A 23,389-nucleotide genomic window follows, 5' to 3' on the forward strand; every position below is an offset into this window, starting at 1 on the left:
TGAGACTTGGTTTCTTCATCTATAAAATGGAGTAAGCCTGTCATATTAGGAGTCCAGAAAGAATTAGGCTAATGCCTGGGAAGCCCAGAACCCTACGCTAGTAACTGAAAGATGCACAGAAACTGGAAAGACTATCATAACACTGAGGCCCCTTTCCTGAATAACAAGTCAGGGGGCGGGAGTGGGGGAGGTTGCCACAGACAAGAGTCACAAGATGTGCCTGCAATATCCAAGAATTCATCCAATGGAGGCCACAGAGACAAATCCCCACAACAGACTTAAACAGGAGGCCAAGCTACCTGTCCAGGTGAACCGGCCTTGGGGAGGAGGGCACTAAGGTTCTCTTAGGTGTTTCTCCTGAAGATTCTGCTTCTCCATCATCAAATAGTCTTCCCCCATTTACCTGTGCACCCTCAACCTGTTCCACTGAGAACAGCAACATCTTTCCCATGGAAGCATAGCAGGAAGTCCACACCAGCCTTGTTGCATAAACTGCATAGCCTGTAACCTGCAACTAATGTCACTGCCCTGTGGCTTACACAAGAGTCTGGAGTGCACCCTACCCCACCCCGTCAGCCCATCCTTTCCCTTGGAATAATATCAGCTGGTGGCCTTGGGCCAACCACTCCCCCTCCCTGGACCAATGGGGATTTTGGTGCCAACCTCTTAGCTGACTGGGAACTGAATGCAAAGAAAGCATAAAGCACCACACACAGTGCCTGGCACACAGAAGACTCTCCATACACAACAGCTTATTATTTGTTTCATAGAGATATGAAGTCATAGAGATATGACCTTTTGTTGTTGTCTTTTGAGACAGGGTCTTCCTAGGCTTGCCTGGAACTCACAAACCCAGGTTGACCTCAAGCTCACAATCCTCCTGCCTCAGCCTCCAGAGTGCTGGGATTACAAGCATGTGGCACAGTGTTATCACATGCACTATAGATACATGTTTCATGACTTTCTTGTGTGTGGTACTGAGGTTTGAATTCAGGGTCTTGTGCTTGTTAAGTAGGTACTTCCACTTGAACCATGCTCCCAGCCCTTTTTACTTTATTTTTCAAATAGGAAGAAAAGCTACAGCATTTCTAATTTTTTTTTAGCAGTCCCTCCTTTTCATCTGCCATCCCAATTTTTTTTAAATGCTACTTCCACACTTTGGTTCATGAAATGTCTCTGTCTGAGATACCCTACATGTTACTACATACCATTTTTGGTTGTTGTTTGTTTGTTGCTTTTTTTTTTTTTTTTTGGTGAGTCATGGGGCCTGAACTCTGGGCCTGGCGCTGTCCCTCAGCTCTTTAGCTCAAGGCTAGCGCTCTACCACGTGAGCCAGTCATACTTCCAGCCTTTTCTGCTTATGTGGTGCTGAGGAATGGAACCCAGGGCCTCATGCATGCAAGGCACGCACCCTACCACTGAGCCACCTTCCCAGCCCACTACATGCCATTTCTCATGAGCAGGGCATGCTTGGCTTTCACATCCCCTGTCATGAATCCCATCCATGCTTTATAGAAGAAACCAAGTCGCTGAAAGTGGATAACTGGCCTGGGGTCACAGAGCTATTAAAAGTTCACCTTCTACCATCCAAATTAGGGTCTGACTTAAACCTTCACTTCACCCATGTGCCCCTCTTATCAGATCTGCTTATCCAAGGCCCGGGATAGTATGATAGCCTTTCTCTGTGCACCTAATCATGTACCATCTCCCTTTTGGGGATCTCTCAGCCCCATTATCCAGCATCTAAAACCCTCACTTGTCCTCCAGACCACAAGCTCAAAGGCAGTTGTCTACTTTCTGCTCCTACCTCCTGTAAGCTCTGGCACAGCAAAGCAAAAGGCTCCATTAATACTTGCTTGTCCCTAAAAGACTAATATGAGTATCCACAATCCTGCGACAGCAGTCATGGGAAGTCCTCCCACTTCACCATTCTGCCAAATTTGGCTGTAGGAGTCTTATTATTATTATTATTATTATTTTGCCAGTCCTTGGGCTTGAACTCAGGGCCTGGGCACTGTCCCTGAGCTTCTTTGGCTCAAGGCTGGTGTTCTACCACTTGAGCCACAGTGCCACTTCCAGCTTTTTCTGTGTATGTGGTACTGAGGAATCAAACCCAGGGCCTCATGCATGCTAAGTGAGCACTCTACCACTGAGCCACCTTCCCAGCCCTGTAGGAGTCCTGAAAGGAAAAGAAAACCTGGGAAGCCAGAAGTGCCATAAGGCAAGCCAATGGGGTACAGAAAATACAGTAATGGTAAGAGCAAAGAGTACCATTCATGAAGCTTTCACCAAGCTCACAGCACCTGGTAAGAAAAACAGAAATAATGGGAGTGAAATTTGGAGCAGAGAGGTAGAAAGAAGCCAGAAAAAGAGGAGTTGTGTAAACTGCACATGAATTTCTGTCAGGATAGTAGGATTACCGGGACACTGATCTATCTTAATGGAACTCTCTGGCATCTTTTGAAAAGTCTCTGCATTTTGGCTCATTAGGGGCAAAAAATATAACTTTAATATATTCCTGATTTTTTTTTCTTTTTTGTCGGTCATGGGGCCTGAACTCTGGGCCTGGGCGCTGTCCCACAGCTCTTCTGCTCAAGGCTAGTGTTCTACCACTTGAGCCACAGTGCCACTTCCGGCTTTTTCTGCTTATGTGGTGTTGAGGAATCAAACCCAGGGCCTCATGCATGCTAGGCAAGCACTCTACCACTGAGCCACCTTCCCAGTCCCATATTCCTGATTTCTAAAGCAATCCATGGTGTATTCAAATATGGGGTGCTGATGGAGTTGAGAGGAAGAAACTAAGAATGCCAGCCTGGGCCTCATCCAGAATAAGGGACATCAGAAAGGTGGGTATTTGCTTCCCATTTCTTTCAGACTCACGCCTGTAATCCTAGCTACTCAGCAAACTGTGATATGAGGATTCCAGTTCAAAGCCAGACCAAGCCCAGCGCTGGTGGCTCATGCTTGTAATCCTAGCTCCTCAGGAGGGTGAGATCTGAGGTTCTCAGTTCAAAGCTAGCCTGAGCAGGAAAGTGCCTGAAACTCTTATCTCCAATAAACCACCAGAAAACCGGAAGTGGCGCTGTGGCTCAAGTGGTAGAGTGCCCAACTTGAGCTGAAGAGCTGAGGGACAGCGCCCAGGCCCAGAGTTCAAGCCCCACGACCAAAAAAAAAAAAAAAAAAAAAAGCCAGACCAAGAAGAAAAGTCCATGAAACTGTCCTTTCCAATTAACCACCAAAAAGTCAGAAATGGAGGTGTGTCTCAAGTAGTAGAGGCACTAGCCTTAAGCACAAAAGCTAAAGAATAGTGCCCTGGCCCCGAATTAAAAACAAAAAAACACCTATAGACCAAGCAGCCCAGTGAGAAAAAGCCACTAATAAGCATAATTTGGCAGTAGGAACACTAGGTCAGGTCTGTGGAGGAAATAATTCCACTTCCTGCCAGTCCTCAGGTGTATCAAATGAACAGGTAAAAGTGTAAGACAAATTAGCAAAGCAAATACTAGGCGGGTCATTTTCTCAGCATTCCGCTGACCTCTGAATTGTTTGCCTTGACTCCCGATCCAGTCTCCCCACAGTAGGGTCCAGCCCTTAGAGGTGGGGACCCCTACCCTATTCTCAAAGGGCCTATTCTCTCCCGCAGGCTGGAAAGGAACTTTCACCTCCCAAAGGGAGAGAACTTCTCCCTCCCTCGCAGATAATGAGAAGAGTCAGAAGCTTGCTTCTCTCCACCACAGACAGGCCCTGCTTCCACGCCAGGGAGGCTGGCGATCAACGCAGGAGCTCTTTGCTCAAGAACCACACTCAAACACGTGTAGTGGTCCTCCATTCCCGCTGCACCTTAAAATCACCTGAGAAGCAGTACACACTACTGAGGCTCAAGCCTCACCACAGGCCACTAAAATCAGAATCTCTGAAGGTGAGACCCGCTTTTGGATTTTTTGTTATTTTGTTTTCGAGTCCCCAAGTGGTTCTTCGGACACCAGGGTCCAGGGCTTTATGTCAATGAATGGATCTCAGACTGACCCATTGCATTCTGCGAGGCCGGATCCCATCCCACATCCCAGGCGCTGTCTGACCCATTGCATCCCTTTTCCCCTCCCACACAGAGCCTTTCAGAAGATTCCACCTTTGCCCCTTGAACTCATCTAGACCCCGGATGGGTCAATCCACAACCTCATCACCTAAAGGACCCCTGCAGACAGTCCCCATGACTGTCTGAACGCCGAATACCATCCTGTCCTGTTGGGTTTGTGGTTGGAGTCAGGTCGGCCCCCCAGTCCCGCCCGCTCCTGCCCCCCGCGTCCCGGCCGCTGGTCAGTCTCTCACCGCAGTCCTGGCAGGCTAAGATTAACTCGGCTGCAGCGCGGAGCCAGGTGCCAGCCAGTGCGCATGCGCGCACGCCACCAGGGCTTCCCCCGACTTTGGCTCCGCCCCCGCCCAGCGATTGGCTGCGCACCGCTCGACCGCCAACTCCAGCAGGTGACCGCTTCTGAGGCTGTCGCCGCCATAATGGTCATGGGCGTTTGCCAATAGCGACCAAAAAGAAAATGGACACAAGCAAGTGGGAGCAGGTTGCCTGGATTCCTGAAGAGCTATCTCTTGTCTTTCACTCCACGAAGGCTTAATAACATTCATCTCAAATGTGGACGCTCCCCTTTTTTGTTGCTTGGTCCTTGCCTCTCTAATTTGGAGGATGAAGACACCTTAGCATCATCCTTCAAGCCTAGATGTCAGCCAGAGGCCGACTTGGAGGTAGCAGTGGGAATCCCTGATCCTAGATTATGTACCCACAAGAGTGGACAGGCCTAGCAAGCTGTGGGCATTAGCATCAGACCACAAGAGCCAGAACACGGGAGATGGGTGGGACAAAGGACAGGCCATCAACTCACAGCTATGTAACCTAACCTCCTTGTGTTATTTATAATTATATATTATATATTACATATTGTACAAAGAATATATTATACATAATACAGTCGTTGTGTTCTATATATAATATAGAGAATGAGCTGCTAATATGCACTGCTTAAGAATCCCACTGCATTTTCCTGTTGAGTCCTCACATTATTCCTAGGCCATAAAAGCTATTATTCCTATATTATAGACACAAAAACTGAAATTCAGAGACTCAGCGACTTTCGCACCACAAGCAAGAGACCCAGACAGTTTCCTGAACCCCAGAACACTTTATCCTCTCAATCCGTATTCATGCTCTCAAACCAAGCTTGTATGACTCAGTCTAGTCTGGAGGTGCTCCCTGACTGGTCTGCAACACTAAGCAATCAAACAGCACACACACCAGACCTGCCCAGTTTCCCTACCCTGGGGTAAGAGGAGCACCACTTTTGGCTTCTGAGAAATGCCAAACTTCTTTTTCTTCTGTTAATCTCTGTTTTCTGAACATTAAATAAAAAACAGGTCTAAGAGTTTTGTTGATCCCAAGCCTTTGCTGTTGTCAGCCATCTTCCTGAAACAAGAATATTACCTCCTTTGTGACAAAGTAGCAAAGGACACAAGCATAGCAAATGGCTTAACACAGGAGTCTTGCATCCAGGGGCTGAAGGTACTCATAATCTACTGCCTGACTCATTTCCCTCTTTCTTCCCAATCCCTCTTCTTCAGACCCTCTTCTCACCTTCTTTGTTTCCTGTTTGGGAACAATCGGGTCCTGGTGAATGAGAAGCAACTCCAAGGTGTTGTGAGACAGAAGAAAGAAACTATAGATCTAGGATTATACAAATTTGCAATTTATTCCAGGACTCACTGACTGCCAGCCTTGGCAGAACAAGACTCTTCAATTAACCACCAGAGAAACAGAAGTAGTGCTGTAGCTCAAAGTAGTAGAGCACTAGCCTTGAGCAAAAAGAGCTCAGGCCCTGAGTTCAAGCCTCATGGAAAAAAAAAAAAAAACCTACTCACCTACTTAAGTTGCTCTTTTTTTTTTTTTTAATATTTATAGTAAGATGCTGTGGAGGAATGGGGGGCATTACTTAACTGTGTATCACTGAAGCAAGCAATAAACCAGGCACTGGTGGCCCACATCTGTAATTCTAGCTACTCAGGAGGCTGAGACCGGAGGATCACAGTTCAAATCTATCCCGAGCAGGAAAGTCCATGAGACTCTTATCTCCAATTAACCACCAGAAAACCAGAAGTGGTGCTGTGGCTCAAGTGGTAGAGCCCTAGCCTTGAGCTGAAGGCCAAGTTCAAGACCCACGATCATAAAAAACAAACAAACAAACAAAAAAAAAACTGAAGCAAGCAATAAATGACAACTCAAGCCCTCAAGCCAAAAGAAGTTTATTGACAACTTGAAAGTCTATGATTCAAATACTGATGCAATTTCTTTCTTGTCCCCTAGCTTCACTTCTGTGTGGAGCTCAGTCAGGCCCTCCAGAACTCAGACTGCATTATTTTCAGATTTCTTTTTTTTTTTTTTTTTTTGGGGGGGTCAGTCTCAGGGCTTAAACTCTGGGCCTGGGCACTGTCCCTCAGCTCTTCAGCTCAAGTTGGGCACTCTACCACTTGAGCCACAGCGCCACTTCCGGTTTTCTGGTGGTTTATTGGAGATAGGAGTCTCACGGTCTTTCCTGCCTGGGCTGGCTTTTGAACCGTGATCCTCAGATCTCAGATTCCTGAGTAGCTAGGATTACAGGCGTGAGCCACTAGCGCCCAGCTTTTTTTTCAGATTTCTATCCAGGGAAAAGAAGTACTTCCTTCCACTGGATGAAAGAACAAAGTCCTGGGTCTGACTGCCATTGACCCACTTGGTTAGCCCCAACTGCTCACTCACTGTTGCCCGATGGATGGCTGTGCTGCTTACCCAACATTTAATTAAATTTATCAAGCTTGAGGGAATATTAAACTTCTCCAGAATCACTTTACTGAGAATAGGTAAAATGTGGAGCCCTAAAAATCAGGGGGCTAGAATCAGAGTGAACAAATACTGAGAGACTCAGTTTCATTCCTATTTTTCTCATTGTACCTGAAAACTTCTTAGAAGTCTTAAGAATTTAGGAACCAGAGGCTGGGAAGGTGGCTCAGTGGTAGAGCGCTTGCCTTGCATGCATGATGCCCTGGGTTCGATTCCTCAGCACCACATAAGCAAAAAGAAAAAAGCCGGAAGTGGCCCTATGGCTCAAGTGGTAGAGTGCTAGCCTTGAGCTGAAGAGCTAAGGGACAGCACCCAGGCCCAGAGTTCAGGCCCCAGGACCGGACCCCCTCCTCCCCCCCAAAAAAGAATTTAGGAACCAAAGTCAAAATGCAAGTTCCTCACCTTCCCAGGCTTGAATGAGCTTGTCCTGCATATGCTCTACTTCTACTCCAGGATTTTTTCACCCTGGGGAAGCATATGGAACCATTGGCTAGCCCGATGTGGCTAGGTGAGGTTAGTCCATAGGTAATTTTGAACACTGCAGTATTAGGAGAGGAACAAAGTTATATAAACAGGAGTAAGGAGGCATATCAAATTCCCTGTAGATGCTGCAACAGATTACCAAAGTTAATGGCTTAACACATATGTTTTAGCTTACAGTTCTAGAGACTGGATCTGAAGTGAGTCTTCTTGGATAAATCAAGGTGATGGCAGGACTCCATTCCTTTCTGGAGGTTTTAGGACTCATTTCACTTGGCTGCCTCTACTCCATATTCCTTCCTCTATCTGCAAAGCAACAGCTAATCAAATCTTCCTCAGATATGTGCCTGACTCCTTGACCTCCTTCTACATTTAAGGACCCCTGTGATTAGAGGGAGTTCACCAAATAATCTGATTATTATAAGTTCAGCTAATGAACAACCGTAATACCACTCTAGTAGCCTTAATTCCTTCTTGTTCCTGACAAGTAAAATATTCACAGCTTCCCAGGTATGAGAGTATAGACATGTGGTGTGGGGGGGGGGGGGACTTTATTCTGCCCACCAGAGACTACCTACCCAACAGAGGCCACCATGTCCTGAAAACAACCCTCACAGTAGACACAGGACAAACTCCCTCTCAGAATTTGGAGTAGAGAATGAGGAGTTAGTAGATTCCAAATGAGATCCTAGTCAAGTTTCTTTTCTACTGAGCAGCTAGGATTACAGGCATAAGCCACCATACCCATTAAACTTAACATTTTTTTTTTTTTGGTAGTTTATTGGAGGGTGAGTCTCAGGAACTTTCCTGCCCATGCTGGCTTCCAACTGAGATCCTCAGATACCAGATTCAGTGTAGCTAAGATTACAGGCTTGAGCCATTGGATTCTTTTCTGTTTCTTTATAAGGTTTTGATGTCAAAGATTTAGACATCCTTATTTCCTTATTCTTTTGTTCTTTTTACTTCCTCATTCTTTTGTTAGTAAACCCTCCCCCCCCCCAATTTCCTTAAGCAGATTTTGGTTTATCAACTTATCCAGCCTTCGCAAGTTTTATAATGTTAATTATCTGCAAATTATATAATCTGTAATAATCTGCAAGTTGTACTTTTCTATTACCAGAGAGAATACAGTTTACCCATGTGGATAAAGCAATCTTTCTGGCTTCACCAGGTGGCCTCTGGGTTTTATTTACAGGCTCTAGTATCCTGGGAGAGTGGTCTACTTTCACTGAGCCTCTGGTGCCCTAACTACTAAGTGGGAGTATCACTCTGTACTTGACACAGTTAAAAAGAATTACAGGAACTAAGATAACATTCTAGAGCAGGAGGACTAGGAAAGAGTCTGAAAGAAGTACTAGCAGGGCTGGGAAGGTGGCTCAGTGGTAGAGTGCTTGCCTAGCATGCATGAAGCCCTGCGTTTGATTTCTCAGTACCATTTACACAGAAAAAGTTGGAAGTGGTGTTGTGGCTCAAATGGTAGAGTGCTAGCCTTGAGGTTTCAATGAGGTTCTGGGGAGCGCATCTCTGATCTCAGACCACTGCCACCACAGGCTCCCTCACGTGTAGACACCTTGGCACCTGGCCAGTTCAAGGTGTTTCCCTTTGCCTGGTAACCGGGAGGTGTGGCAGAGGCACAACATGGAGGAGAGCTGTGCAACTACACAGTAGTGGAGAAGAATCCCGCTGTTAAGTGCTCCGGCTTCCCTAAATCCTAGGGACCAAGTCCTCCAGACTAAAGAAATAAGTGAGTAGGGAGTTATTGAGATGGGGCATGCCAGAGGCTGAGGATTTAAAAACGTATTGAGTCTTGATGGCCTAGCTGGGAGCCTGAGATTTGGGCTCAACCCTGGAACAGGATGGGGATGGATGGGGAGCTGAATGGTGGGACCTGAACTCTGGGTCTGGGCGCCATCCCTGAGCTCTTCAGCTCAAGGCTAGCGCTCTACCACTTGAGCCACAGCGCCACTTCCGGCTTTTTCTGCTTATGTAGTACTGGGGAATTGAACCCAGGGCCTCATGCATGCAAGGCAAGCATTCTTACCACTGAGCCACCTTCCCAGCCCCATGAATGCCTAATTTTAAAAGTGTCCCAAAGCCATGAAGCAGGCCCGCAAGGCCCTTGACACCGAACAGGGCCCAGAGCCCAGCAACAGAGGTTGTTAAAGTTTTGTTTGCTTTTTCTTCTTCTTCTTTCTTGTGTGCCTGTACAGGGCCTTGAACTCAGTGCTGTCCCTTAGCTTTTTTTGCGTGCAAGGCTGCCGCTCTGCCACCTGAGTCACAGGTCCATTTCTGGCCTTCTCGGTGGCCGGAGATAAGAATCTCTCAGACTTTCTGGCCTTGGCTGGCTTAGAAGTTTATCCTCAAGTTTCAGCCTCCTGTATAGCTAGGATTACAGATGAGTAGCTAGGATTACAGGTAAGAGGCACCAGCGCCAGGCTTGGTGGTAAGGACCAGGTATGTAGCCACACATCCCTCTGCCACAGGTCAGAAGCTGGATGAGGCCCCAGTAAAAATGCCCACCGCCTAAGGTTTGGACCATGTACTCATTCGGCTGTCTGGCGCGCGGGGAGGACCTCTGGCCTGGACAACATCCCCTTACCTACACCTACCTGGCCGCCCCTCTGCTGCTGCCGCCCATCCAGGCCTATGGCTTCTGCCACCGGCCGGCGGCTCCCCGGGAATACCACCGCTTCTACCGCGCGGGTGCGCCCCTGGCCGCGCCGCCTTGGTGGAACTTCCTGCCGCCCTGCGCTGGGGCCGTGGGCCCACCGTTCCCCGACGCCGCCGGTGTCCCAGGGCGGCGATCTCCGCCGCTGCCCACGTGGGAGTCGCAGTGGCCGGAGGGCGGCAGCGTGGAGGCGGAACTGCGCTGGGGCCGCGTGGAACGCACCCGCGGCCCCCGCCTGCCGCTGCCGGACCCCGTGCGCCGGGAGCTGAGGCGCGTGTACGGCACCTACCCGCACACCGATGTGCGCATCACGCACCGCCGCGGCGAGTTCCTGCTGCACGCTGCGCCGCGCGTGGGCGAGCCTGAGTACCGCGTGGAGAGGCGCCTGGAACGCCGGCCCCAGAACGGCCAGGACGCCGTCCCCGCGCCGAAGACCAGGGAAGGCGCCCGCCGCCCGCCCAGGAGAGGCCGCAGCTGAGCTGAGCGCCCGCAGCGCGCGGAGCCCAGCCCCGGGCCGCGCTGCCCGCCTCCCCACGCCGACCCCACTACCCCCCGCGATCCCATCCCCGCATTTTCTTGATTTTTCTGGAGCTGTGGTTGGACCTTGTTGAAAGGGCGAGAAGGGGTGGGGGGCCGGGGACATCTCTGGGCGTTCTGCCCCCTCCTTCCTTCTAGAGGGTGCTGGAAAGTGCTGGGGTGGAAGAAGGGCTTGGATTGTTAACTCCTCCCTCTCCCCCCACACCCCCACCGTCCATCCATTACCTGATCACCTCTGCCCTAAGCCCTAAGAGCCATAACCACCCCTCAGCTTGCAAAGAAAAGTTAATAAATGAGTGAAGTCAAGTATACCGTGCAACGCCACTTTTCAGTTTGGAAGTGGTGGTGGTTCTTTTGCCGCCGGTATAAAGGGAGCTTTTACACAGATGTTGTAGAGAGTGTGTGTACGTGTGAAGTTGCCCCCTGGAGAATGGGGGTGCAGGCCGACTCCCTCACTCCCAACTTGTGTGCAGGCTGACACTTCTAGACTCCTGGTACTGCTTTTGCAGTATAGTAGGGATGATTGTGAGGAACATCTGAGACCTAGATTTCGGTGGGCTCTGACAGTTTCTAGCCAAGTATCTTTAACTTCACTGAGCCTATTTCTTCATCTACCTGAAAGTTAGAATGAATGTCTTGTGTTTGTGTGCCGCGCCAATCCTGAGCTTAAAATACAGGGCCTAGGTGATGTCACTGAGCTAGTGCTCTACCGCTTGAGCCACTGCTCCAGCTTTTGGGTGGTGAAAAAAGTCTCATAGGCTTTCCTACCAGAGCTGGGTTCAAACCAAGGTCCTTAGCTCTCAGCCTCCTGAGTGTCTACTATTAAAAGCATGAACCAGGGGCTGGGAAGGTGGCTCAGTGGTAGAGTGCTTGCCTTATATGCATGAGGCCCTGAGTTCAATTTCTCAGCACCATATAAACGGAAGTGGTACTGTGGCTCAAGTGGAAGAGCTGAGGGACAGTGCCCAGGCCCAGAATTCAAGCCCCACAACTGACACACACACACACACACACACACACACACACACACACACACACACAGCATGAACCAAAAGTGCCTAGCTTTTGAACATCATTTCTTGTCGCCCAATGGTTGCTAACACTCTAAATTGTTAGAATCAGGCAATATATCCAGTTATAACTATGGATCACAAGAGCTGATGCACAGGCTGTAGAAAATTGGCCCCTCTGGAATTGCTTTCACTGAACATCCATCTGTAATTGGCCAATAGCTACTTGGGCCTACAGGTAAGTTATTGAACCTGTAGACTACCTCAGAGGCTGTGATTATGAGCCTCACAGAGAAGTTCTCTCAAACCTCAGCACTGAACAAGGTATTCCTCCAATTCAGTAGTTTGCTCTTATTTTTTAAGCTCCAGGGACCCCCCAACTGATCATGTTTTTTTTTGTCTTTTCCCTGGTTTCCAAATGGCTCAGAGTCAAATTTGCATAGCAACTTTTGGAAAAATCTGGATTCTGAACTCTACCTCTGGTTTCATATTTTCCTTTTAAAATAAAAAAAATGGTCTTTAATAATACAAATATAGACTAGGCACCGGTGGCTCACGCCTGTAATCCTAGCTACTCAAGAGGCTGAGATCTGAGGATCAAAGTTCAAAGCCAGCCCAGGCAGGAAAGTCCATGAGACTCTTATCTCCAATTAACCACCAGAAAACCAGAAGTGGTGCTGTGGCTCAAGTGGTAGAGTGTTCACCTTGAGATGAAGAGCTCAGGGACAGTGCCCAGGCCCAAAGTTCAAGTCCCACAACCAACAGAAAAAAATAATATAAACATAAAATATTGTTTACTTATACAACTATAAGGAGATTTAGATTAAGCCATTAGAATTTACCTTAACTGTATTTTTTTTTGTCTTTTCTTTTTTGGTACTGGGGATGAAATCCAGGACATTGCACTTGCTAGGCACTTGCTTTGCCACTGAGCTACAACCAGCCCTAGAACTTACTTTAAAAAATAAAGCAGGGGGCTGGGAAGGTGGCTCAGTGGTAGAGCGCTTGCCTTGCATGCCTGAGGCCCTGGGGTCGATTCCCAGCAGCACATAAGCAAAAAGAAAAAAAGCCAGAAGTGGCGCTGTGGCTCAAGTGGTAGAGCGCTAGCCTTGAGCTGAAGAGCTCAGGGACAGTGCCCAGGCCCAGAGTTCAGACCCCACGACCGGACCCAAAATAAAATAAAATAAATAAATAAAGCAGGGCTGGGAAAGTGGCTCAGTGGTAGAGTGCTTGCCTAGCATGTATGAAGCCTTGGGTTCGATTCCACAGTACCACTTACACAGAAAAAGCCAGAAGTGATGCTGTGGCTTAAGTGGTAGAGTGCTAGCCTTGAACAAAAGAAGTTCAGGGACATTGCCCAGGCCCTGAGTTCACAAGCCCCAAGACTGGTAAAATAAATAAATAAATAAGCAATAAGTTATGGAAACAGCCCAGATGCCCTTCAGTTGATCAGTGGATCTGAAAAAAATATGGTATCTATACACAATAGAATTTTACACAGCCATTACAAAGAATAATATGTCATTTGCAAGGAAATGGGTGGACCTAAAACAAATCACTTTAAGGGAGGTAAGCCAAGCTCAGAGAGACAAATGGCACAAATGTTTTCTCTCATATGCAGAAGCTACATCTAAAATACTGGGACATAATAAATTATACAGGTCACACACAGTAAGACCAAAGGAGGATACTCTTAAGAGGGGAACAGAAAGCCACAATGCCTATGTGCATTTGATCATACAAAATAATATTTATTTAAATGAACTCAGGAAATGAAAACAAGAGTTTTTTTTTCTTTTTTGCTGTTTTTGTTTTTCTTTTGTTCTGTTTGTTGGTATATATGTCTTTGGGAGTATAAGGGGAAGCACAGAAATGGAGAGGCAAAGGGTAAACAAATGCAGCAATGGTATTCAGGGGACACTATATTGATAATGAACTATACAACTTGTGGGTGGGGGTGGGAGGGAAAAACTGAGAGAGCAAAGGAAGGGGTAACATTGCCCCAAAAGAAATGTACTTTCCTTCTTTCTTTCTTTCTTTCTGTCTGTCTGTCTGTCTTGCTTGTTTGCTTGCTTGCCTTCTTTCTTCCTTCCTTCCTTCCTTTCTTTCTTTCTTTCTTTCTTTCTTTCTTTCTTTCTTTCTTTCTTTCTTTCTTTCTTTCTTTCTTTCTTTCTTTCTTTCTTTTTTTGTTTTTGCCAGGTTTGGGCTTGAATTCAGGGCCTGGGCACTATGGCTGAGCTTCTTTAGCTTAAGGCTAGCACTGTACCACTTGAGCCATAGCACCACTTCTGGCTTTTTCTATTTATGTGTGCATAAACTAGTGTATGCTAGGCAAGCACTCCACCACTAAGCCACATTCCCAGCCTCAAGAAATGTACTCTTGACCTCACCTATGCAACTGTAACCCCTCTGTACATTACTTTTATTATAACATCTTAAAAAAATTAAATCACAAAAAAAAACAAACTACAAGACGACTGAACCCAAAGATTTCCCTTTCATAGTACCAAATACTATAAGATACAGATTACTAAACCAGGCACCAGTGGCTCACACCTGTAATCCTAGCTACTCAGGAGTCTGAGAACTGAGGATCGAAGTTCAAAGCCAGCCCAGGCAGGTGAAGGGTTAAAGTACTTGAGGCAGTGACCACTTGTTGCTTGTTTCAGAGCAGAGCAACATGTGGTGCTAAACCACCTGGTTGTGTGCCTATAAGACCTGCAAATCCTTAGCTTGGGGCTCTCCTTCTAGGCTCTGCTGTGTCAGAGTGTAGGACGAGGCCCGAGCTGCAGCCCATTTAAATAAAACCTTAAAAACAGCTGTTAAATCTGATTGTTGGTGGTCTTCTTGGTGGGGGTCCTGTGACCTAGGCACAACATATTAGTGGGGGCTCATCCGGGATCCCCCCAAAGACCCCCGAGACCTCAGACTCCAAAGGTAAAACAGCACTGTCTTTGTTAATTTGTCCTGTCTTTTGTCTGTTTTACTTTCATTTTCCTTTGTGAGGACAGCCGCTCTGATTTGTAAAGGGTTGTCAGAGCGGACATGCTTGCATGACAACCCTGGAGGAACTGGGAAAAGTCCCAGATCCTCTTGTGGGGTGGGGGTCCTTGGTACCCCACCACGTGGGGCGGGACCCAGGTCCTTGGAACCTGGCTGTGTGAATTGTGGGGCAGCAGTCAGTTCGGTGTTGGGTCGAAACTGACCAAGAGGGCCTCCTAACCAAGGCCCAACTTGCCCACTGTGGGTCTGATCCTTCTGCTGTGGGGTGTGGGTGTGGAACCCTGCCATAACAGGAGTCAGAGGACCAATTTGGGAGATCTACACTTTGTAAGCTTTTTTTTTTGTAACTGTCAGGCCTGCGTGAAACCATGGGCAACACTCCATCTAGCCCCCTAGACTTAACAAAAAGAAACTAAGAAAGAGGAAAATAAATTGTACCCCCCGGTTTTTCAGGGAGATAACTTGGAAGAAGAAATGTTTCCTCCCCCATACTCCCCTTCCAGGTTCCTTCTGCTGAGCCTGAGAATGATCAAGAGGAGGAGGGAGCTATAGAACCAGCAGCCAAACCCTCGGCACCTGCCCTTAAAGTTTCTGAGGGGCCAGTCACTCAACGACGCTGTGGGATCAGCCCCCCTTCTAGTGCAGCTGTTTTTCCCTAATGCACCGTAGATCCTGTGGATGGGGATGGTCAACAGCAACTCCAATATTGGCCATTTTCTACCAGTGATCTATACAATTGGTGCACCCAAAATGCCCCCTTTTCTGAGAAACCCCAGGATTTGATTCGTTCGCTCTGAACTATTCTCTCTACTCATCAGCCCACTTGGGATGATTGTAGTCAGCTTTTACAGGTCCTTTTTACCATGGAAGAGAGAGACAGTATCCGAGAGGCAGCCCAGAAACATATCCCTGGCCCCACAGGAGCGCCCATAACGGATTCTGCCCTGATCGCTGCCCATTTTCCTGAGATCCGACCAACATGGGACTACAATACGGTTGAAGGTAGGGAGTGACTCCTCGTCTACTGCCAGGCTCTGTTGGCAGGTCTCAAGGCGGCCAACCTACTAATATGACCAAAGTTTATGATGGGAGGAAGTGAAAGTCCAGCAGCATATCTTGAGTGGCTCATGGAAGCTTTTAGCCAATATACCCGGTATGATCTTAAGACCCAGGAGTTGGCTCAGATGATTGTTTGCCTATATAAATCAAGCTGCACCAGACATAAAGCGAAAGTTGCAGGCTCTAGACAGACTTGGTGAAAAGTCTATTAGGGATCTAGTAGCTGTGGCGGAAAAGGTTTACAATAAGAGAGAGACAGAGGAGCAAAGACAGAAAAGGAAGGACAGAGAATGTGAAATTGAGCGTGAAAAGAAAGACCTGGCCAAGGAAAAGAGGCCAGACTTGTTGGACTCGCCACTATCGCATGCTGAGAATACCTGGTTCACAGACAGCAGCAGTTTCATTCGAGATGGAAAAAGGTACGCGGGCGCAGCAGTCACCAGGACACTGAGAAAGTGTGGGCAGAAGCACTTCCCCAGGGAACGTCTGCACAAAGAGCAGAACTAGTGGCACTAACAAAAGCCCTACAAATGGGAAAAGGGAAGACACTAAACATTTACACGGATATTTGGTATGCTTTTTGCCACTGTGCATGTCCATGGAGCCATTTACCAAGAGAGGGGGCTGCTGACAGCTGAGGTAAAGACTATTAAAAACAAACAAGAAATTTTAAGCTTCATCCGGGCCATAAGGGAACCAGCAAATATTGCCATTATACACTGCCCTGGCCATCAAAAGGGAACTGATTCTATAACCAAAGGAAATAACTTGGCCGATCAGGCAGCTAAGGAGGCGGCCCTCCAGCCCAGAGCGGAAGTGCTGACTCTAGCAGACCCAGGGCCATGAGCTTTGCCTCCTGAGCCTCAGTACTCCCAAGAAGACTTGGAGTGGATAAAGAAAATTGCCATGGCCTATAAACCCCCGGGCAGAGAAGAAAATAAAGACTGGTAGAAAACTGGTGAGGGGAAACTTATCTTGCCACAAAGATTGGGCAAGGGGATTCTTAAGAGAATCCTTTGGGTCTCTCACAACCCGAAGAATGCAGGACTTACTCCGACACTCAGAAGTAAAAATTAGGCAAGGAAATCAACTCATTGAGGACATTGTTAAAAATTGTAAAGCCTGCGGGGCGCTGGTGGCTCACGCCTGTAATCCTAGCTACTCAGGAGGCTGAGATCTGAGGATCGCGGTTCAAAGCCAGCCCGGGCAGGAGAGACCGTGAGACTCCTATCTCCAATAAAACCACCAGAAAACCGGAAGTGGCGCTGTAGCTCAAGTGGTAGAGCGCTCGCCTTGAGCTGAAGAGCTAAGGGACAGCGCCCAGGCCCAGAGTTCAAGCCCCACGACCGACAAAAAAAAAAAAAAAAAAATTGTAAAGCCTGTCAGCTCACCAATGCCCCCAATCAACCGGTTACAAAAGGAGCTCACCTCCATGGAGATAGGCCAGGTGTATATTGGGAAGTAGATGTCACAGAAATTAAAACTGGAAATTTGGATATAAATATTTGCTAGTTTTTGTAGACACCTTTTCAGGATGGGTTGAAGCCTACCCAACAAAGCATGAGACTGTCAATGTCGTGGCTAAGAAGATCCTGGAAGAAATCCTACCCAGGTATGGCTTCCCATCCACCATCCGGTCGGACAGTGGACCGGCCTTTGTCTCAAAAGTAAGTCAGGGATAGCCGCAGCACTGGGGACAGATTGGAAATTGCACTGTGCTTATAGACCCCAGAGTTCAGGGCAGATAGAAAGAATGAATCGGACTCTAAAAGAGACCTTAACTAAATAGGCCTTGGAGACTGGCGCAGACTGGGTATCACTTCTTCCTTTTGCCCTGTTTAGAATGAGAAATTCACCCTATCGGCTTGGCTTTACTCCTTTTGAAATAATGTATGGACACCCTCCTCCCATTATCCCTAGCCTTCAGACTGAATTGCTTGCTGATTTGGATGATACTGAATTTCTGTGTAAGCTTGACTATTTACAGCTGGTGTATAAGAGTATGTGGCCCCAGCTTAGAGCATTATATGATTCTGCTTCTATTCCTACCCCCCATTTGTTTAAACCAGGGGACTGGGTGTTTGTTTGAAGGCACAACTTGAGATCTCTGGAACCACGGTGGAAGGGACCTTACATGGTGCTATTGGCTACACCCACTGCCCTTAAGGTGGATGGCATTGCTGCTTGGATCCACTGCTCCCACGCCAGACCAGCTGACCCCTTTGCCCTGGACAACCGTGGGGAAACAGGGGAAGTCTCCAAGCACCCTACCCAACCACTCTGCATATGCCTCAAGAAAAGAAAAATGAACTGATTGTTATTGGTATTGTTGTTTAATAGTATGGCTAAGGTCAGAGAGGGATTATACCCGTTCAAGATTGAAAGCTGTTGTTTAGTTTTGGGCCGGAGCCACAAGATTGTGTCTCAGAACCATAAGTCAAGGAGGGGATGAAGGGTTAAGTACTTGAGGCAGTGACCATTTGTTGCTTGTTTCAGAGCAAAGCAAGACGTGGTGCTAAACCACCTGGTTGTGTGCCTTTTTTTTTTTCTGCTCTTTATTTTTTTTTTAATTGTATTTTATTTTATTTGAGAACATACTGTACAGAGGGGCTACAATTACATGGGCAGGATAATGCATACATTTCTTACCAAGCATTGCAGCCTCCTCCTTTGTTTACCCTTCACTTCCCTTCCCCGCCTCCCCCCTTGTGTGCCTTTTTAAGACCTGCAAATCCTTAGCCTGGGGCTCTCCTCCTGGGCTCCACTGTGTCGGAGTGTAGGACGAGGCCCGAGCTGCAGCCCGTCTAAATAAAACCTTAAAACAGCTGTAGAGTCTGACTCTCCGTGATCTTCTTGGTGGGGGTCCTATGACCTAGGCATAACACAGGAAACTCTGTGAGACTCTTATCTCCAATAAACCACTAGAAAACTGGAAGTGGTCCTGTCGCTCAAGCGGTAGAGCGCTGGCCTTGAGCTGAAGAGCAGAGACAGTGCCCAAGCCCTGAGTTCAAGCCCCACAACTGATAAAAAAAAAATTTTTTAAGATATAGATTACTAACAAATATGTAAAAATCTTAAATACAAATACAATATAAGAAGCCGGGCACTAGTGGCTCACGCCTGTAATCCTAGCTACTCAGGAGGCTGAGATCTGAGGATCGCGGCTCAAAGCCAGCCCGGGCAGGAGAGACCGTGAGACTCCTATCTCCAATAAACCACCAGAAAACCGGAAGTGGCACTGTAGCTCAAGTGGTAGAGCGCTCACCTTGAGCTGAAGAGCTGAGGGACAGCGCCCAGGCCCAGAGTTCAAGCCCCATGACCAACAACAACAACAAAAAGAATGGATTTCAAAGAGTTGGTCTTCATGAAACTTCATTGACACATACAGATGACATTGGTAGGGGCTGACTTCTTCCTATATGACCCAGTCTTCCTGTCCCCTGGATATTCTGTACCAAACAAGAAGCTTCCATGGTACAAGGTTATGACACATGATCTATTCTTTTTTTTGTTGGTCATGGGACTTGAACTTGGGGCTTGGGAGCTGTCCCTGAGCTCTTTTGCTCAAGGCTAGCACTCTACCACTTTGAGTCACACCACCACTCCCAGTTTTCTGGTAGGTGGATAATTAGAGGTAAAAGTCTTATGGACTTTCCTGCCCAGGCTGGCTTTGAAGTATGATCCTCAGATCTCAGCCTTCTGCGTAGTATTACAGGTGTAAGTACCTGTCTTTGGGCATATATATATATATATATATATATATATATATATATATATATATATAATTTGTGCTGGTTGTGGGGCTGAGGGGCTGAACTCAGGGCTTAAGGGCTGACCCTGAGCTCCTTTTTATTTGTTTATTTATTTATTTATTTGTCATGGGGCCTGCATTCTGGGCCTGGGCGCTGTCCCTCAGCTCTTCAGTTCAAGGCTAGCACTCTACCACTTGAGCATCAGTCCCACTTCTAGCTTTTTCTGCTTATGTGGTGCTAAGGAATCGAACCCAGGGCCTCATGCATACAAGGCAAGCACTCTACCACTAAGCCATCTTCCCAGCCCCACCCTGAGCTCCTTTTGCTCAAGGCTGGCATTCTAGCCAGACATCGAGTTCTAGATTTTTTGGGTAGTTTATTGGAAAAAAAGATTCATGGCCTTTCTTGCACAGTCTGGCTTTGAACTGTGATCCTCAGATCTCAGCCTCCTGAGTAGTTAGGATTACAGGTTTAAGCCACTGGCACCCAGCTGTAATGTTATTTTCGAGATAGGGTCTCACTTCCTGCCCGGGAATGTAAATGGACCATGAACCTCCTATTTTTTTCCTAGGGTAGTTGGCATGACAGATTCCATGCCCAGCTTCTTCTAAGGAAATGGAGTTTTGTGGGCTTTTCTTCCCAGGTTGTCATGGAACCACAGACATCAGATCTCAACCTCCCATGTTGCTAGATGACAGGCATGAGCCCTGGCATCTAGCAATTTATTTTTTAATTTAAAGATGATCATGCAGGCCTGGGAATGTGGCTTAGTGGTAGAGTGCTTGCCTAGCATGCATGAAGCCCCGAGTTGGAATCCCCAATACCACATAAACAGAAAAAGCCAGAATTGGTGCTGTGGCTCAAGTGGTAGAGTGCTAGCCTAGAGCAAAAGAAGCTCAGGGACAGCACCTAGGACTGGGAAAAAAAAAAAAATCATGCCTATAATCCTATTCAGAAGGCTGAAATCTAATGATCAAGGTTCAAAACCAGCCTGGGAAGACAAATCTGAGACTCTCATCTCCAATTAAATAGCAAAAGCCAAAACGGAGGTGTGGCTCAAGTGATAGAGCACTAACCTTTATTGGAAAAGTGAGACTGAGAGGCCCTAAATTCAAACCCCATTCCCCAAGTAAAGCAGAATATACAGACACTAATCATACAGAGAAGAAAGAGGAGGAAAGAAGAGCCAGGCAAGGCATGATGAAATCCCAAGCTCTCTGCATTGAAAGTTGCCTTCTTTTCTCATCAGACCTATGGTGTCCACAAGATGCCAGGGCAGTATTCTGGGCATTGGAGCTACAGCAGAAAGCCAAGCAAGTCCCCTCTCATGGAGGCTAGCAGAGGAGGAGATCAACAACAAACAAACAGATGAATGTATGATTGTATCATCCTGAACTATGTGGTGGGTGAGAGTTACAGAAATCTTCCTCTTCACCTAAAGATCATCCACTGTACCTGGTGAAAAAAAGCAGTCATAAGACTCTACGAGGGCTGGGAAGGTGGCTCAGTGGTAGAGTGTTTGCCTTGAATGCATGAGGCCCTGGGTTCGCTTCCCCTACACCACATAAGCAGAAAAAGCCAGAAGTGGCACTGTGGCTCAAGTGATAGAGCACTAGCCTTGAGCTGAAGAGCTGAGGGACAGTGCTCAGGCCCAGAGTTCAGGCCCCACGACTGACAAAAAAAAAAAAAAAAAGACTTTAAGACCAGTGTCCTTTTCCTGTGATTTGGAAGGAAAGTAACAATTAAATGAGGTTTGAGATGAAGCCAGATTCTTCAAGGCCTTGAAGCCATGTTGACAATTTTGGTTCTTATTCTTAGTGGGTGAAGGTTTATGAACAGGGGAAGAGAATAGCCATTGTGGGAATGAAGCAATTAGAAAGCTTTTGAAAGTAAGGCCAGGGGCCTTACTGTTCATCCACTCCAACCCCTTCAGTTTACTAGTGTAAATAATGTCAGGAAACCAGTCAGAGAGAAGTAGTAGGGGTTGAGAAGGTGGCTCAGCGGTAGAGTGCTTGCCTTGCATGCATGAAGCGCTGAATTCAAGCCTCAGGACTAGAAAAAACAAAGTTTCTGTATGCTGGTAACAAAGCCTTCTCAAATCCCCCCCCTTTTTGGGGGGAGGGGTCTGGTCGTGGGGTCTGAACTCTGGGTCTGGGTGCTGTTCCTCAGCTCTTCAGCTCGAGGCAAGTGCTCTACCACTTGAGCCACAGCACCACTTCCAGTTTTCTGGTGGTTAATTGGAGATAAGTCCCATGGACTTTTCTGCTTGGGCTGATTTCAAACCACCATCCTCAGATCTCAGCCTCCTGAGTAGCTAGGATTACAGGCATGAGCCACCAGTACTGGCTTTAATTATTATTTCTATTTACAGATAAGAAAACCGAGACCATAGAAGTTAAAAACTTCCAAGGTTACTCAGAGAGAATGTGTCTAATGTGCCTTGACATGTGGGTTAGATTTCCTCTTCACACATGAAACACATGTAACAAGATGCAAGGACCATTTATTGAGGAACCACTATGTAAAGAACACTGGGTTAGGGGGCTGGGAAGGTGGCTCAGTAGTAGAGCGCTTGCCTTGCATGCCTGAGGCCCTGGGTTCAATTCCTCAGCACCACATAAGCAAAAAGAAAAAGCCGGAAGTGGCACTGTGGCTCAAGAGCTAGAGCGCTAGCCTTGAGCTGAAGAGCTGAGGGACAGCGCTCAGACCCAGAGTTCAGGCCCCACGACGGGACCCCCCCCCCAAAAAAAAAAAAAAAAGAACACTGGGTTAGAGGCTACCAGTGTAGGAAGCTCCTGAGTCCAGCCCCATTGGAGATTATAAGGAATTTATGCACTATTCAGATTATTGAGAGAAGCTTTGCAAGATGTAGAGCACTCCTGCAGACAGTGATGGGAAAGAGGCTTCCAAAATGAGCTGAGGAGGGACCAGCCAGTATAACAGCAGGAGCAGGAAAGTAGCAAGGTCTTAGGGGAGAGCAGATTTGACCAGGCCGCAATGGAAGACTAGAGGCCATATCATGCAAGACCATTAGAGTAATGAGATTTGGGGAGAAGAGTAGCTCAAGTCAAAGTTGTTAATAAAAAGAGAAAGCTTTGGGGCTGGGAAGGTGGCTCAGTGGTAGAGCGCTTGCCTTGCATGCATGAGGACCGGGGTTCTATTCCTCAGCACCACATAAGCAAAAAGGAAAAAAAAGCTGGAAGTGGCACTGTGGCTCAAGTGGTAGAGTGCTAGCCTTGAGCTGAAGAGCTGAGGGACAGCGCCCAGGCCCTGAGTGCAGGCTCCATGACCGGACCCCCAAAAAAAAAAAAAAAAGAGAAAGCTTCAGCCTGGGTTCCTGGAGGAGCAATTTTGTTGAGATGTAAGCTATCAGTTTCTCCAAGACCTTGGCATTGATGGTACAGCTCAGCCGGGCACTAGAACTGAATTCCTAGGGCATTGCTAAAGCTCACGGCCTATGGAATTCAGTTCTCAGAGCCAGGTGGCCAACGTTCCCTCATCGGACATTGCCCTCCTGGGCTTCCTTCTATGATGTTCTCCATATTTCCTGAATGAACAAGTTGAATCTCAGGATGTATCCTGGCATCTCAGGACACTTCCTATCTCAGGGGGAGGGGAGAAGAGACTGAGTTGGGATTAGGGAACCATAGGTAGGGAAATGGGCAAGGCACTGGAATAGGCCATGAGAGGAGAGGGCTCAGGGAGAAGACCAGGACTTGGTCTCCCCAACACAGGGCATTGTAGGCCTGTCACCTCCCAGCCAGATGTATTCCTTGAGACAAATATAGGGCTAGATGACTGAGGGCCTGGGGAAAGAAAGGTATCTCTCTGCAGACTAAGAGCCTTCCTGAGCCAGATGAGATGGGATTTCCCAAGACAAGACATCAGGAGTGCCAGCTCTGAAAAATCTTAAAAGTTCCTCACTTGAATGAAAATATTAAGTGTCTGAAGCTGAATGGAGAAGAATGAGTACTCTGAAACACACTTTCATTTTCTAGAAAGT

At 47.3% G+C, this 23,389-nt stretch overlaps 2 protein-coding genes across 7 annotated transcripts in view; one reads left to right on the forward strand and one right to left on the reverse strand.

Annotated features, from left to right (window-relative positions):
- Positions 1-23,389, reverse strand: part of Mfsd13a (major facilitator superfamily domain containing 13A) — a 36,065-nt gene that overhangs the window by 12,519 nt on the left and 157 nt on the right. The window contains exons 1-2 of one of the 6 annotated variants that reach the window (XM_069994599.1): positions 4,330-4,379; positions 2,272-2,303 (exon numbers count right to left, since the gene is read on the reverse strand). The exons of 1 other annotated variant lie outside the window; for it this stretch is intronic. Coding sequence is in view for 4 of the 5 variants with exons in the window: in XM_069994561.1 (XP_069850662.1) it covers positions 4,330-4,394 (65 nt within the window). In the remaining variant the exon portion in view is untranslated. Of the gene's footprint in view, positions 1-403; positions 469-2,271; positions 2,304-4,329; positions 4,411-9,966; positions 10,165-10,314; positions 10,375-23,389 lie in introns of those variants that run through there. 4 more of the 6 variants (XM_069994589.1, XM_069994580.1, XM_069994561.1 and 1 more) reach the window with 4 other exon arrangements.
- On the forward strand, positions 9,005-10,858 carry CUNH10orf95 (chromosome unknown C10orf95 homolog). The gene is made up of 2 exons (XM_069994618.1): positions 9,005-9,101; positions 9,841-10,858. The coding sequence occupies exon 2, from the start codon at positions 9,895-9,897 to the stop codon at positions 10,501-10,503; it is 609 nt and encodes a 202-aa protein (XP_069850719.1). The 5' UTR covers positions 9,005-9,101; positions 9,841-9,894; the 3' UTR covers positions 10,504-10,858.

This window comes from Dipodomys merriami, unplaced genomic scaffold, assembly GCF_024711535.1.
Source record: "Dipodomys merriami isolate MVZ:Mamm:240054 unplaced genomic scaffold, mDipMer1.0.p SCAF_102, whole genome shotgun sequence".
Taxonomy (NCBI): Eukaryota; Metazoa; Chordata; class Mammalia; order Rodentia; family Heteromyidae; genus Dipodomys; species Dipodomys merriami.

Coding starts and splice junctions, on each gene's coding strand:
- CUNH10orf95 (XM_069994618.1), top strand. CDS start 9,895: ATGTACTCATTCGGCTGTCTGGCGCGCGGGGAGGACCTCTGGCCTGGA.